Source organism: Leuresthes tenuis, unplaced genomic scaffold (genome assembly GCF_036924035.1).
Source record: "Leuresthes tenuis unplaced genomic scaffold, fLeuTen1.0.hap1 SCAF_4, whole genome shotgun sequence".
Lineage (NCBI taxonomy): Eukaryota > Metazoa > Chordata > Actinopteri > Atheriniformes > Atherinopsidae > Leuresthes > Leuresthes tenuis.
This window is the reverse complement of record NW_027325358.1, coordinates 18554673-18570371: the sequence shown is the minus strand read 5'-3', so window position 1 is coordinate 18570371 and position 15699 is coordinate 18554673. Positions and strand designations below refer to the sequence as shown.

General features: G+C 39.6%; 1 protein-coding gene across 3 annotated transcripts in view; it reads right to left on the bottom strand.

Moving 5' to 3' along the window:
* inpp4b (inositol polyphosphate-4-phosphatase type II B) overlaps nt 1-15699 on the bottom strand; it is a 147588-nt gene that overhangs the window by 113486 nt on the left and 18403 nt on the right. For 2 of the 3 annotated variants that reach the window (XM_072384910.1, XM_072384911.1), the window contains exons 3-4: nt 8333-8451; nt 1729-1845 (exon numbers count right to left, since the gene is read on the bottom strand). In XM_072384910.1, the coding sequence (XP_072241011.1) occupies nt 1729-1845; nt 8333-8451 (236 nt within the window). Of the gene's footprint in view, nt 1-1728; nt 1846-5128; nt 5339-8332; nt 8452-15699 lie in introns of those variants that run through there. The other variant, XM_072384912.1, reaches the window with a different exon arrangement.

Genomic DNA, 15699 nt, shown 5'->3' with positions numbered 1-15699 from the left:
AAAAAAAAAAAAAACATGGGATGGTCAAAGGTAGCGCAGGCACAAGTCCTCAAAACAGCCCAACATTTTATGATATTTCTATTGATTTAGTTCAAACTAAACACGACTACTGCGATTCAACCTATAGGTCAAAAAGGTGTAGACTAAAACGCACTCTACATATGATGCTCTAATGCTCTGATATGAATATCAAAATGTGTATGTATTATAAAGAAAAAAAGGTCCAGTATTACTGATATAAGGGAAGATGACCCCCCCGTAAATGACTCTACTGGCACTAGGCTTTGTTTTTCATGAAACATAATTAAAAGCTGGAAGTCATATATGATTCTGTTTGCATACATATGGTGCATACACAAAAGCCAGTACAGTATATGCTGCAGAAATGGCAACAGTCTGGATGTTGACTGTGTGAATGTATGGCTCTCCATAATTCCATTTTCGCAAGTGAAAATATCATTTCAATTATTCCAAGGAAACAATGTTTTGAAAATTGCCTTTAAGAAAAATGAGAAACAAGAAATGCAGTGGAGCTCAGGATGAATCTTACTATTGCTTCATGTACTCCAAATAATTTTACATTATGCACCGTACGTACACACACCCACACAAGGATTAGAGCACTATTCTGGAGTTGAGAGAACACAGAAGCTTATCTGCTTCTTTTTCTACAGTTTGTATGTTGTTGTATACGAAAACTAAAGCAGCAAATTAGGAGACAGTACTTACACTGTATGGCGTGTGCATAACTAAACCTGACATCTTGGCCTCTATTCATTATTAAAATCACATTAAATTTGCACTTAGATGTGCACTTACATGTGTAGATGTGAAAAATGGGCAACGCGAGGACACAAAACTCATCATGCATTGAAAAGTTGGCTATTGGTTCCCAGGGCAGGAAATTTGAAGTTGTCTCCATAAGTGGGAACACATGACATTGGTGCAAGTAGATTTGTTTCAAGTAACCAAAGTAACCAAAGTAGCACTTAACAGCCAAACACAAAGAAGGACAGATGAAAGTACAGATTGTGTCTGTGCTACTGTTGGCTTTGTGCCAGTACAAAATCAGAAGCCTTTGTGTTTTCAGATACTAAGTAGTGCTATAATAGAGTCCTAAGTCATCATAAAGCTGATGCATAATTCATAGTAAGTTATGCAAAATTAAGATCATGGCATGCTGGGTTGAATTAGCTACTTGATTAACAAAACAAAAATATAAACATGTACCCACAATGAAGAGATGCTTATAAAGTCTGTTTTAAATGTTAAAATCAGAGGCTCTGGCCCATTCAGGACTCCATTTCTGGCTCTCCTCCTAGTTCACATGGATGTGCCAGCTGGTTTTCCCAAGGGAGGGGCTGGAGTGCTCAGATGCTCATCACCGCCTGCATAACCTTCTCCTTCAAAGCTACAGGCAGAATTTGGGGGCTGAGACTCACTTAAATGAATGATTACTAGGACAGTGCTCAGTCCAGAGCACAACATGTTTGACCTCTGAATCACTAAGATAACTTTAAACATAATGAGATTTTGAAGTACTGTAGATCACATGTTTCAATATCAACCCCTGTAGAGTTTTAAAAAAAACAGCAAGGGGGGGGGGGGACTGCTTAGCTGTGAGCTATGAACACATCTTTATAATAGTCTTTCTCACTCAGTGAATATTTTTAACACTTAAATATACAGCGCAAAAAAAGGACAGCAAAACAACAACTGTTTACTCACTGATTCCTGGCTCTTGTCCTTTGCATCATACACAGTTAGCTTGACTAGCGTCTCTGGGCTAGCAGGATACTCTGAAGGGAAGGTCACCCCTGTCAGAAATAGCGGGTCTTTGTTTGCCTGTCAGAGAGAGGAACAACGCAGAAAAAGGGTGAGACAGAGTATGAATGTTTGTGTGTGTACACGTGTGATTGTGAATACCCTCATGCACATTTGTTTTGCAGCACACATGTTCATGAAAAAGTAGAAAGCCGAAGGGAGAAAGAGGGAGGAAGACATGGGAGGCCGAATGAGCCAGCAGCTGGGCTCAGTCTGTCCCCTTCCTCCCTGCAGGCGTTTTCAACCCGTGCTACTCTCCTTTCCTGCTGCCTCTCCTGGGCACAAGAAAGGAGGAGATATGGCTCTTCCTGGTGGGTTTACCTGGAGCTCTGGCATAAACAAAGTCTCCCAACAGACGCTGCAGGACGGGGGCAGCAAATGTTGATGGGTAAACTGGCACAATGACAGGTTGGTAATGGGATTAAAACAGGTAAAGCAGCCAGTAATGGAATTTCAGACATACCAGAGGGCTGCATAGCATTAGCTAGTATTTGATCACAACCTCACTACACTGCAACACCCTGTCACCACCTCTGACTTTGATAAGGCCTACTTTGCCACAGCTTTAGGGAAGCTGTGACTACAGAGTGAAACAAATGCCCTGTTTAGCTGTACTGGTGATTATTTTAGACAATACACCAATAAACATTACTTGTCTCAACATGTTTTGGTATTACTTGTGGCATGAGGATACGACTGGTTTCAGAAATTTCTTGAATCACAGGCTTATTGATTGATATGAGGCATTTGTCTTTCATATACTTGTTTTAACAAAATCATAATAGCCTGATAAAGTGTGAAAAAGTTAACAAAATAAAGTAGGATGGTTTGTTTCTTTCAATGCATAATGCACTCATTTGTTTACACCTGGATTTAGATTTGTGGTATTCAAATATAATTTTAAGATTTGTAGAATGTAAATGTTGACAAGCAGGACTGTACAGTTTTAATTGGCAAAATTTAGCAGGTGAAGTGGAGGTAGCGGTAGCTTTTACTCTATTTAGTTTTTCACTTAGTATTTGTTTTGATTCATTGTTTACCTCCACTTGAACTCGCTGTTTGATTTGATTTAGATTTAGGACTTGAACAACTGGGTTAGATTTAGGTATAAAAAGTTACTTGGTTAGGGTTGGGAAAATGTTACAACTTACTCACACCACGTCAACAACATGTTAGAAACGTTCAAACTTAACAAGTGACAAGTTTCTCATTTTAAAAAACAAAAAAAAACAAAACACGATAATAGAGCACAGACTAAATAAATCATTCACTAAAATACAGTCCTTTGAATGTCATTCTTAATGACAATTTTCCACGAGAGCAGGCTGGGTATCCACAGTCCTACAAGTACCATTTATATCAATTTATACATCGTTATTTTATTTAAATGTTATCTGAGAAAAGTATAATGCACCCAAAAGCTATTGCTTTTTTTCCCCAAATGTACAAATAAATGATTGCACCAAGAGCTGTGGGTCTTTCCTTATAGGGCTTAAGAACTGTTTGGGCACTTGGTGTTGTCTGTTTGTACCAGTTCAAAGAAATTTACACTGTTTACACTGGGGACTTCCTCTTCCTTCACTTAGCCATGATGGGTGTCTCCAGAATGCAACCCCTTGGGACCATGTTGGGACAGAGTGGGGAGTGGAAATGAGATTGCCCTAGACTCGCAGACAGGCTTGAATATGTAGTCACACCCATGAGTAAAACAAAAAAGAAGAAAGAAAGAAAAAAACCTCAGTATTTAAACTAAGTCTGGGCAGTATAGCTGACGTAAATATACTGTAAACCTCCCCGATGAGGCAAATGAATGAAAAAACCCACATGAAATTTTAGACTGTGATCATGAGATTGCAAACATTATAATGATTTAATTTTTTTAAGCCTTAATTCTGGTTTACTGGAATGACCTGAAACATTAAAAGGCACATGTTTTAAGTAAGGCTGCTCAAAACAAGCTCATATACTTTAGCTTCAAATCAAAAATGTTTGTCATGTATTTAATTTCATTAACAACTGAATATTCATCGTGGAAGTTGACAGCATATAAAAGGGAATGGGACAGAATGGAGTAACTGGATAACAAAGCTCCCTCAGCAGTGCTTTTATCATGAACCAACCTCATCTAAAATTCAACTGATATAAATCAATGTGCAGGTGTTTTCTGAAATCAGCACAGACTGCCAATGATGGAATAATTTAGCAAGAATGAAAATGACATAAATCAAGCTTTGTGGCTTTCAGTGTCACCATATCTCAAACCAGCTGAAGAACTATGGAAGGTCTTGGGCTGACATGTTTAAAGGAAAATTAAAGGATAACCTTTGGAAGACTTGTGTCACACCAGGCTGCATTCTACTCATTTTGATAGTTTGTGGTGGCCTGACACTACATATCAGTCGACTTCTCATTCACTGTCGAAGCAAATCTGAAGTCATTTTTTGAAAAGCTGCCAAAATAAATGTGAATTGGACACATTTCCATGACTGGTGGCGATATAAGCTACATTGTGAGTGATTGTGATTCAGTAAAAGAAGTGGATGTCCTAACCAGAAACAAACCCACAAGAGGAAAAAAACTGAGCTTTTCTTAAGGAACATCTTCAGTCTGGGTTGATGATGGTCACTCACATGTTTGCCGGCTTCGACTTTTTAAAAAATTTTTTTTTACTGCTGTCATTTATCTTTTGTTATTGTCATCTTCTAAATTAATGTAATTAAAAATGGAAAATGAAAATCTGGCTTTTCACACTTCATGGTGTGAAGGCTATTTTTCATTTATGTCATCTGCCAGTAGCTGAGCCTTACACAACGAAAAGATGTTTAAGAGCGCTGAGAGCCAAAGCACAAATCTTCCCCTCACACAGCAGCTTACCTAATTCACATAGACACAGAATTCGCTGTTCAACTGCAGATACACATTTAAATGTAACACATTGCACCACTAACCCTACTGATTATTGAAAATCTTCCAAGGGCCGACAGAGGGGGAAATAAAACAAGTCTACCACCTCTGATTTCAGCCTCTCTACACACAGTAATACTAGTGTTGAAGTGCGTTGCCATTTTCGTGGCCAGCCATGAAGCTGTGTGGTTTGTGTGCTCTAACATCACACAGCCTGATTCCGCACAGCGGGTGCGGACACAGTGGAACCAATGCACCGCTTTGAGCTCAGTGCAAATCAGGATATTATCAGCACTGTACACACAAAAAAAAGGACAGACAGAGCCATTATACTCAAGAATGTGCAGGTACACACACACATCCCTCACTGGCACACTGAATAGGCCTCATTCAGACTTACCAACATGCTTGGCAGCCTCAGCCACGGCTGAATCTTCTTAGTCCTGCTGATGGGCTGAGATGAGCTAAAGTGGTAAGCCTGTCTCCATTTACACTGAGGAGTCAACCAGTCTGTCATACAAGTGGTCAACATATGCTATGGGACACAGCTGCCCCTCTCTTGTCTTTTTGTCCATTTGGGTTGCAAACCTCAGTGGGACGGCCAATTTAGGCCATTAAGAGGGCGTGTGTGTTTGTGTGTGATTAGAAGAAGAAGGAGTAGTGAGTCTGCCGACACTGGGGTTTTTTCTCCCTCTCTTGACCACTCATAATTATATACACAGAGAGAGTGGACTTTTTGGACTCAGTCCAGATGCAGGGCTCTTTGCTAGGCAAGTGTAATCAAAGGCTGTTTTATTCATTGGCTTTACATGACGTCAAATCCCCATCAAGTATCACCACTCCTGGAGCCATTACCAATGTTTGGAAATGACACTTCCAACAGAAACGTATTAGGGGTTGGCAGAAAATGCAGCGTTTTCTATCCCACTTTCTAATTTCTTGTGTCATGATTAAAAAAATTTGAGAAAATATCCACACAAAATACAAAAATGACCCTTTATTTATTTTATTTTTTACACTGAACACAAAATAAGAGATGCCGGAGAGCATTTTTGTGTTGACGGCTTCATATGCAATTTGTTCAAGATATTACTTATTCCACTTGGAGGACTTCAGACTTTTTTGCCAAGCTCTACGTGGTCCTTTGTGATTTATCAACAGTAGAATATGATACAGCATCCTCACTGATACTTATACTTGCTTTGGGGAGATAAAGAATCTGCCTAATCACGCACTAACATTATTTACATGTTGTTTACACTTAGTTAAATAAGAAGCTGATAAATTTCCCCAGGGTCGTACCAATGACCTGGCCTCTTTTGAGTGTTTTCTCTTCCTTTAATTATGTTCTAGCCCTTTGAGTCATTTAAATAATAAACTGGATGATTATTAAATTATTACAACCAGATTATGCAAGTTGTGAACATTCTATATCCTAATTTGCAGGAAAAGAAAAGGAGGCACTTGACTGCAGTGAACTCCTAAATTTTTGCATTAATTCCAATCCTTTGAAGTACACATTCAAGAGACATTTTAAAATGAACACCAGTCTTCTGAGATCTCCACGTACAGTGATCTCTAGTTATCTCTATCACAGGCGGCTCTTCTGACAGGATCATAACTTTCACAAGTTGAGGTTGAAGGAGATTGGCCAGATTAGTTTAAGCTGAAAGGCCACTCTTTAGAACTATGGTCTTTTAATGGCAAAAGTTGACTGTTATCTAGTGGTTATATCCAGCAATGCTCATGGATTGTTAACATGGACCAGGAAATCTAAAGAATATGTTTTTTTTGTTGTATCCACCCACAAAGAAGTGAAGTTCTTATGTAAACTAGAGGCGGCAGCTGGTACTAGCATAGTGTTGCTAAGGAAGTGTTCACTGACTAGATACAGGTTGTTTTTTTTTCCACACTGAAAGATTATTACACAAGGTAATCAATTATTTTATTGTCTCTGAAGTTAAAAAACAAATATATGCTTAATAATGTCATCTTAATTTGTCATATTTATTCAAATACTGCACAAATGACAGCTGGAGAGATCATTGGGTGCAACAAAACAGCTGTTATTGTCAGATGCAAAATTAGCTAATGCTTTCTGGTTCTTTTTCTTTGATCTGAATCTTGGGATTCATAGAAAAAGCAAGAGGGAGATCCATGGAGCAGCTGCCAGGTTTCCTGAATTTATCTTTTGAATTAAACCTCTATACCACATGTAAAGGATTCCCGATAATAAATGGATCCTATGAACATTGTCCAGCAGAGTCAACAGCAGCTGTTGAGTGCAGGCATGCTGGGAATGTGACAACATGTTAAACACAAGTGGCAGTTGGGCTGTCTTCAGACACCCCCACCACAGAGGGGCTCCTCAGGACACACACACCCTGTCATACATGCACAGGTCTGTCTCTGACCACATAGGTTAGCAAGACTCTGCTGCTGTGCATGTGAATACAGTTCATAAAGAGACCTTTCAAGTTCACAAGTCAGTCTGTTCTCCTAAATTCATTCAGAGTGGAGTTCAGAGACAAGTAGATTATTTAATATTGCAGTTTTAAACATGACACTGTTATTGGTTTTCTGACTGACCCGATTTCTGTGTGAAACGTTATAGATTCTGGTTCATGTAATAGGATGGTTGTTCCTTTTTAATAAAAATGAATAGATACTGAAGGATACTGTGCAGACTAATAAAACAAATTTACGTCACAGCAGATTCCTCAAACTATCTTAGATTCTCTTGTTAGGTTGCAGATCCCACTTTTGTAACAGACTTATGAAATCAAACTGAATGATTACATACCCTGTTTTTGCGAAGACGAAAGCAGTCCATGATCCTGTTCCATATCCTGAATATTGAGGCATGTAATGAAAACTCCAGCGGCACTCAGTATGTCTGCAGAGCTGGCTGAGCCAGCATACAGTATCCTACCACATCCTGTGTTTCCACACACACACACACACACACGCACACACACACATACACTGCTGTTCCCTTGACTGAGGGGAAAAGCAGTTGAAATCAGTCTTTGAAAGAAATGGTTATGCTAATTAAGTTTTACTGGATTAGTAGGAAAAAAAGTCTCCCTTGTATGCGTCTGGAAACTTTGCCCTCATATTAGGAAAGAGAAAAAAAAATGTGTGTGTGTGTGTCTGTAGGTCTATGTCCATGTGTTTAAGTGGGTGTTACTTAGCAGGACAGTGGGCAGCTGTCGCTGTCCAAAAAACACTTGTGTGGCTGTTGCCTTAGCAACAACACTGAAGACTTTAAAAGATATTAAAGTGCAAAATACGCTCTTACTGCAATCTCAACACAGTCAAACTCACAAACACACACTGTGCACATATACATTCCCTAATTGAGAGGTGGACAGCAGTTCATGTGGACATCTGGACTTTAACTGTCACAGAAAATAAAAGGTTAATGCTCACTGTCTGTTCCACATGGATGAGTCAGATGGGGAAAAAAAGAGCCAGCAAGCAAAGATGGAGAGAAAACCAACTAGGACCCAGTGACCCAGGAACACCGCAAAACAACAAACATCAAAAGGTCGCCGAGAGGCAGGGCACATATGTGTGTATATATGTGCGTGATATTGCTTACCTCTACTATCTCTGTGCAGGCATGAGACACAAGCTGCTGCTTGTGGGGATCTATGACAGCCACCTGGACCACAGCATTGGGCTTCCTGTCTCTGCCTGAGGCCACCAGATCATTACAGGCTACACAGAGGAAGAGATGGAGGAAGGGAGAGCCGAGAGGTAGAAGAGAGAATGGAGAAAAGACGGGAAATGAGAGGAGAGAAGGGAGGAAGAAGAGGGTGAAAGATGAGAGGGGAAATAATCCTTCAGGACACTTACGTAAATGACACAAATCACATGACTCTGGGTCACAAACAGAGGGCATGAAAATAGTATCAAGGTAAATAAACAGTATGAACAAAAAAGAAAAATGCCCTACATACTGTAGTTTATTATCATTTCCTGTCAGACAAGGATCTGCATCACCAGGAGTTAAATTTACTGTGTGCACTGAGGCTTCAACTCCAAATCACAAAGGTTTAAAGAAATAAATAAAAAATGTGTACACTCCGATATGGAATTTTGCTGCCTAAGCAGTTGATTAAGATGGCAGTCAAGCAACTAGAGCTCCTCATGGCAGTGCGATATCCGTTTTTCCAGCGCTTTCATTTCTCACATCAAAAGCAATGTGTCACTCATATTCCAAGGAGAGCCAGCCCCAGTCCTCATCACGACCATAATCACTTAATCATGACCTAAAAGCAGACTTCGCTGATGTCACAACTGCTATGCTTAAGCCTGTGAGTACAAGAGGGCTCAAAATTGTGTATTTAAGGAGGGAATAGCACACACCAATATGATGGTGCACAACACATTAACTTAAGCTGCGTCTCCAGCATGTGTTTCACAGCTGCACTGTGAACAAGAGTTCTTCTTTGGTATATAATCACTTTCAGTTTGCGACATTAATTTTTTTAAAACTACCAAAAGTCAGGAAAGCCACAATCTTATTCTTAATGTAAGAAATATGAACATTTGACTGAAAATACAAACTGCTCTATAAGCATGTAATAAATAGCCAAAATAGCCAGGTGATGTCACTTAACTTGCAAGCGGCTTTACTTCCTGTGACATCCATGTTTTATTTGTGAACACGTTTTTTTTTTTGTTTGACACCTTATTATGTTTATGCATCACCATTTTAAGAATAAAAGAAACATGAGCAGCTCTTGTAGCAAAAAATCAATACTAATCTAGATAAAAAACGAGTATCTAGTTAGATAGTCATTTACAACAATATAAATGCTAACGGTGCTTTTTTCATATCCTTCAGTGGACACAAGCTTATAGTGAAAACACACGCACAACTCGAACCTCGCCGACGGTGACGACTTGCAGTGCATTTTAAGATCATTCTTTGACACTGTGCAACAAGGAAGTGAACTAGTGCAACTTAGAAATAAGCCCCAAGTTTATGGTAATTGTTTTTCTTCCATCAGGAGAGAACAAGAATCTGTCTGTGTACACTTCTATCCTCTATGTGTGAGAGAGCCTGCCTCACTGTCATCTTGGTAGGGACAATTAAAACTGTGCAGATATCTATCTACCTGTCTGTTCAGCAAACAGCTTGTCACTCCAGCTTTTGGTTCATTTTTCAAAAGAAACCTCGAGACCTGAGACATGACAGTCCCAAATAAATGATGAGGACACAATCCTCAATCCAACACAAAACAGACGTGTCAATTAAAAGGTAAAAGTACAGCAAAGAAAGGAACGCTGTGTACATTATGGTGGTAGTCCAACATTTGCAGGTATAATGAGTTCTGGTTCGACCACAAACTTGCATAAACTCTGCAATAACAGATGTGCTGAACTGCAACAAATCAGCCTGCAGAAGAGGCCTAAATGACAATAAAAATCAGTACATCGAGTCACATTGTAAAGGAAGAGCTGCCATTCACCAAGACTCACATTTACTTATTCAAAGAGAAAAATAAAGAGATAACAAAATATCAGACATTCAGAAATGACACAGTGTACACCAAATGTGTACACCAAACAGACTTAAGTCAACATGCAACTGACATAATAAATTCATTCTATCTTTATATCATCGCTAAAAAATGTAATGCCGTCTAAAGTGGCATTCTATTTTGTCCTGGTGGTCCTATTTTTTTTTTACAACTTTAAAAAGTTAATCTGAATATTTCATACTTCCTAATTTGTCCTTTTTCCCATTGTGGTATAGAAAATATGATTGAGTACTGATTATTTTCATTGTATCGGGTTTGAAATTCTTGAATCATGACAACCCTTTAGGATATTACAGCCTTTAGCCAAAATCAAGTTTTAAGTAAGGAACACATTAAGGGGACACTTGAAGAAACTTCGGGACACATGAATTGGAGAAGTCTGGATCAATTCAGCAACTTTTTCATTGAAAAATGACTGTTCCTGAGCTACAGCCACCTCCAGCAAAGTCTCTTGTGACTCTTGCATTGATGAGACCTCAATATAATCTCTTTTGTACGGTCCGATTTTTATGTCTGTACTAAAGTTAAACTGAAATTAAACAACAAAGTACCATCTTTACTCAAATCTTTCAGTACGTCTGCTTCACACGAAAGACCAAAACCAACATTCAGTCTGCTACACATATGGCTCTGAATGTATGCATTAAACAGCATTTACATACATTGCAGTGGCACCGTTTTGCTTAGAAACTTCCTGTGATGCATCCAAAAGCTGCATCTTATCTGTCCATCTCAATACTAGCATGTAAACAGGCACTGAAACCATCACTAAAATGTCAACCTTGCTATTCTTTTTTCAAGTGGTTTATGTCACTCTTTCATGTGTTAAGTGAGATGTGGAAAACGATTAGTGCTCTTTTTCAGTAAGCAACTGATCATTGCACACTCTGCCCTTCATTTGATACTTACACTGCACAGTATACGGTTCATTTCATAAAAACAACTTCATACATGGATGGCAAATGATGCATTTTCAAACAGCACAGGAAAGCTGATGGTGCTGTCGGACCTTAGTTTTGGCTATTTTAAGAACTTTTATACAAACAAAGGCAGCGTTTAATGAGTATTTTAGAAGTGAGGAGTCAGGCAATCACAATCACCTTGAATCAGAGAAGGAGAAAATGTCTACTATGAAAAATCATGGTCTTCAATTAAATTTTATAAGCTGCTTTAAGGTGTCTATTCTGAACAAGACCATATACGTGTCCAAGGACTAAGCATAGCGCATAACTGATATTTACCATACGAACTAAGTTAAGCATTGAGAATAAAACAAAACTTAAAGCCTACAAATCAAACACTATTCAATATGTACCTTTTGCCTCAACCCTTTAACACCTTAGGCCCCCTGTGAACAAATGTATCTTCAAACAAAAGCAGTGTTGAAAACAGCCTCCTAAAAGCTGATGAGTTTTTCTAAAAAGCCTGACAGAATTATCAATGTTGACATGAGTCATTATTTTAAAGCCTCTGAAGCTCATAAAAAACAAAATCTAAAAACGATTTCACGAGGACGTGTGGATGTGTGGACGTATGGGACGTGAAAGTGTGTGTGGTAATGATTGGGCCTGGATCTGGGACTTGCTGTCGCCTGGCCTGCCTGTGCTTCTCCCGATGGGGGGGCGGCGTTGCCTCTCCCCGCTGCTCGCAACTTCACCCACCTGTGGGCACGTCTTGACTCCCAGGGCACTTGGCCAGGGGCGCTGGGGCAGGCGCTGACCCACTGCGTGGCTGTCTGGGGCGCTTGGCCCTCCCGGGTATTGGGTGGGGCCTCTGCCGGGGGGTTTGGGGGCGCTCGGGCTCCTGGGGCCCGGGTCCGGTGCACGGCCCATGTCTGGGCGGCTGGGGCCTGGCGGGGTCGGTGGGCTGTTGCCCCTGGCTCCCGGAGGGCCTCTGCCCTATGCTTATGGGGGCTCTGTCCGGGGGCTTCCTCTGCAGTCTTCTGGGTGGATGCGTGGTTGTCCCTGCGGTCGGCTTCCTGGGTTCTGTGCTCTGTGGGGGCTGCTGGTGGCCTGGGTCATGTGGCCCTCTCTGCCTGCTTGTGATTGCTGGGGGGGGGGCTGTGGATTGTGGCCGTGCACACTTATACACTCATAACTAAGCACGGTTATCATATAGGTCCTGTGCCATGGGTGTTGCATGTTCTCACTCACACACACACACACACACACACACACACATTCATTAGTCCACTAGCATGCACGCTAAGCAGTTGATGTATTATCATGTCATCTCAGGTCATCTATATCCACAGTTGTGTTGTATGTGATTGCTGCTACTTGTGCTTGTTTTTGTTTGTTTGTGTGTTTGTTTGTTCTCTGCTTATAATATAATAATATAATAATATTATAATAACTTTCAGGTGCTCCTGGTGGCGCTAAGGCTGGATTCCTCTCAGAGGCAATGGATTGTTGTCTGTTTTGTTTTTTACAGGTGTAGCAGCTGGTTGTCTGGTTTTTGTTTCTATTTTTGTTCTGTTTCCTCTTCTTTCCTCTTCTTCTTTCCTTGTCCCCCGGTCCGGTTCAGTTCTATTACACGTTATATATTGTAAACAAAAATAAATAAATGGGCATCAAGGGGAGCTTTACATTTATAAAACTTCCCTTGGCAAAGCAAATCTGTTTGGCATAAAAGGTATTCAGACTACAAGTCTGCTGCCATAATGCTGAACAGGACAAGGGGAAAAAAAAAACATTTCACGATTTCACAGCTTAAGCCTCCAGCAGTCATTGCTGTCCTATTATCGTAATAGTCAAATAGTCACAGAAAGCATTTTATAAATATATACATACACATATATAACTATATACACACACATATATATATATATATTAAAATGTATGAGACAGACTTTGGTCAAAATATCCCTTGGCCTAAGTCTTTTTTAAGTGTGGGAAGTGAGCAATTTCACACTCCACCACGTTGTCTGCCCACTCTTCTCGAGGTCATGAACAACAGTGTCTCCCTACAATGGCAACTGGTGAGCGAAGCGAGAGAGAAAGAAGGTTTACCAAACAGAACAGAACCGTCTTTGACAGATTGAATCAGAACCTGAACAAGAAGGAGTTCCCAGAAAACTTTGACCATCAAGGCTCTAACAGGACCTTGTTGAACAATTAGTTTTTGTACGTTCATACACTAACTGAGAACACACTGTTATTTTGGCTGCCACTGCATGGGGCGTGTTTCAGTACATTACGCGTTATGAAAACATAGAGCTGTGCTGTGCAATTCAATTCAATAAACGCAAATATGAAGAAGCTATTCCTTAGTTATCAGTACCACCAAGCAAAGTTTACTCATCAAAAAGAACCAAACAGATGTATGCAGCTTACCTCATATTTCTGACATTTATAAATGCATTGAAACACTTTGTACATAGTTAAGTGATCAAATAATTGTACTTTTAGGCCTCCATCTTTATCAAAAACATGCTAATAAACTGTACGTGCAATGTTAACATATACAGCAGAAACTGACCAGAAGGCAAAAGTAATATCGCGTATAATTGTTGCAATGGCCTCGTAATACACCTTATGGACATATCTGCGGGTTGTCTCAATTACAGAACGTAACTGTTCAACTTGGAAATATTATTACAATAAAGAATGTCGTAATAACCATGTTAATCATTCAGAAAGTCACAGTAATGACTCCCCGGAAGTTTGAACAGCAGCTTAGAGTTAACTCCTAAACAGCAAAGAACTCATAAATTTTTTTTTAAAAAAGCCAAATTATTTCCCAAATTGTTTTCCTTGTCCAAAGTGTGGCCACGGAGAGCTGGAACTGATTCCTTTGTGAGGCAAAATTTCTTCGTGAGTAGTGTTGAACTGGCTCAAACTGGTAAAACAGCCCGATATAAAGTGGTTGCTGCACACACGCACCGTCTTTTGCCAACTCTTCCCGGAACATTGTCATCACATATAAAGCTTATCTGTCGGACTCTTGTATTCTCTGAAGCTGGGGGTTGATGTAAGATGCAGGCAATTCAGTCTAGTTGACTACAAAAGTTTTCCATGCAAAGCTGGCTGCATTATTCTTGCAGGTTGGATGCGACTGGGTGGAGGTCAAGGTTGCCACTGAACATTCAAACAGAATAGTGAATGCAATGTTTTCAGGCCTACAGGGCACAAAACAAAGTGCCAAGATTGTATTTTATGGGAGTTTTGTTAAGTTGTTAGTAACTTAAGTCAAACCCAATTTGTCTTCTAAAGAACAGAAAACTAGATTTTTTCAAAATACGTCCACTTTATTACATATGTTATTGATCAAGAAGCTGTGCCCTGCAGATAACATTAAAAAATACAGCAAACAGAAAGCAGATATCCAGATACACCCAGATGTAGTACAGATTTGTTTGGGCAAAGTGCTAAATTCCTCATTCACTTTGAACAATGAACAAAACCCTAACTCTGAACAAAATAAACAAAATAAAATTACCTGAGATTCACTAAATGCTATATAGAGGTTTTTAAAAATAGCCAAATGTACCAAAGGTCAGACTCTGAAACATCTGCTCATCATCTACTACATTCAAACCATGTGACATCAATTTGAAAACTGCCTTTTGATTAGACTAAATTACATTTGCCAATTCCTTTGGTTTGTCTCATCGTGAGAGTCACGAGGATTCAAAAGTTCAACATCTCATTCTGTGATGTTTAACTGAAAAGTGTTTTACGACTAACATTTTTGAGCTGAAACACTTTATATATGAATATTTCCTGAGGAACGGTAGCAGTCGGTCAGTAGGGTTCCCACTTCAGCAGGGAGCAAAGCGTGAATCTGAAACTTGGTCAAAATAAACAGCAAGCACCCATTACATGGCAAAGCCAAGACAGGCATTTCTGTGCTGTTGCAGCTTTTTCCAACAGCATACAAGTTAACCTGACACTCATTTAGATACTGTACATTAATATATAATATGGGTTCATGTTTTTTTTAAATGGGCAGTTTTCAAAAATAGATTTGTTCTTCTTCATTATTAACCCATAAAATGAACAGACATGATGTTATAAATAAATCCTTGAATGAGCTGCTGCAAATCTAGTAAATCTTAGGAATTAACAGGTATATGAATGAAGAAGTTTAAGAGGCTAAAAATTGTTTTAAAAATGGAAAAAACATCTACTTCTAAAATACAAAGGGTACATGTGGGTTTGCTCTGTAATAGCTTGTGTAAACAGATTGATGAGCAGAATATCAGATGCATGGTGAAGGAAAGCACATTCACGACTCCCTCGCAGCTCAACTTGCTATCAGAGATATAATCACTCATGTTTACCTGTCACAAGCAAAACTTCGGAGGATTCATCACCCTGGTGAGGCTCAAAAACAAAAAGGAACGTTTCCGTGTGCAAAAACACACCAAAATTAACCAGAGGGACTCTTGAGGAAAGTTCCCACAGACTGATGT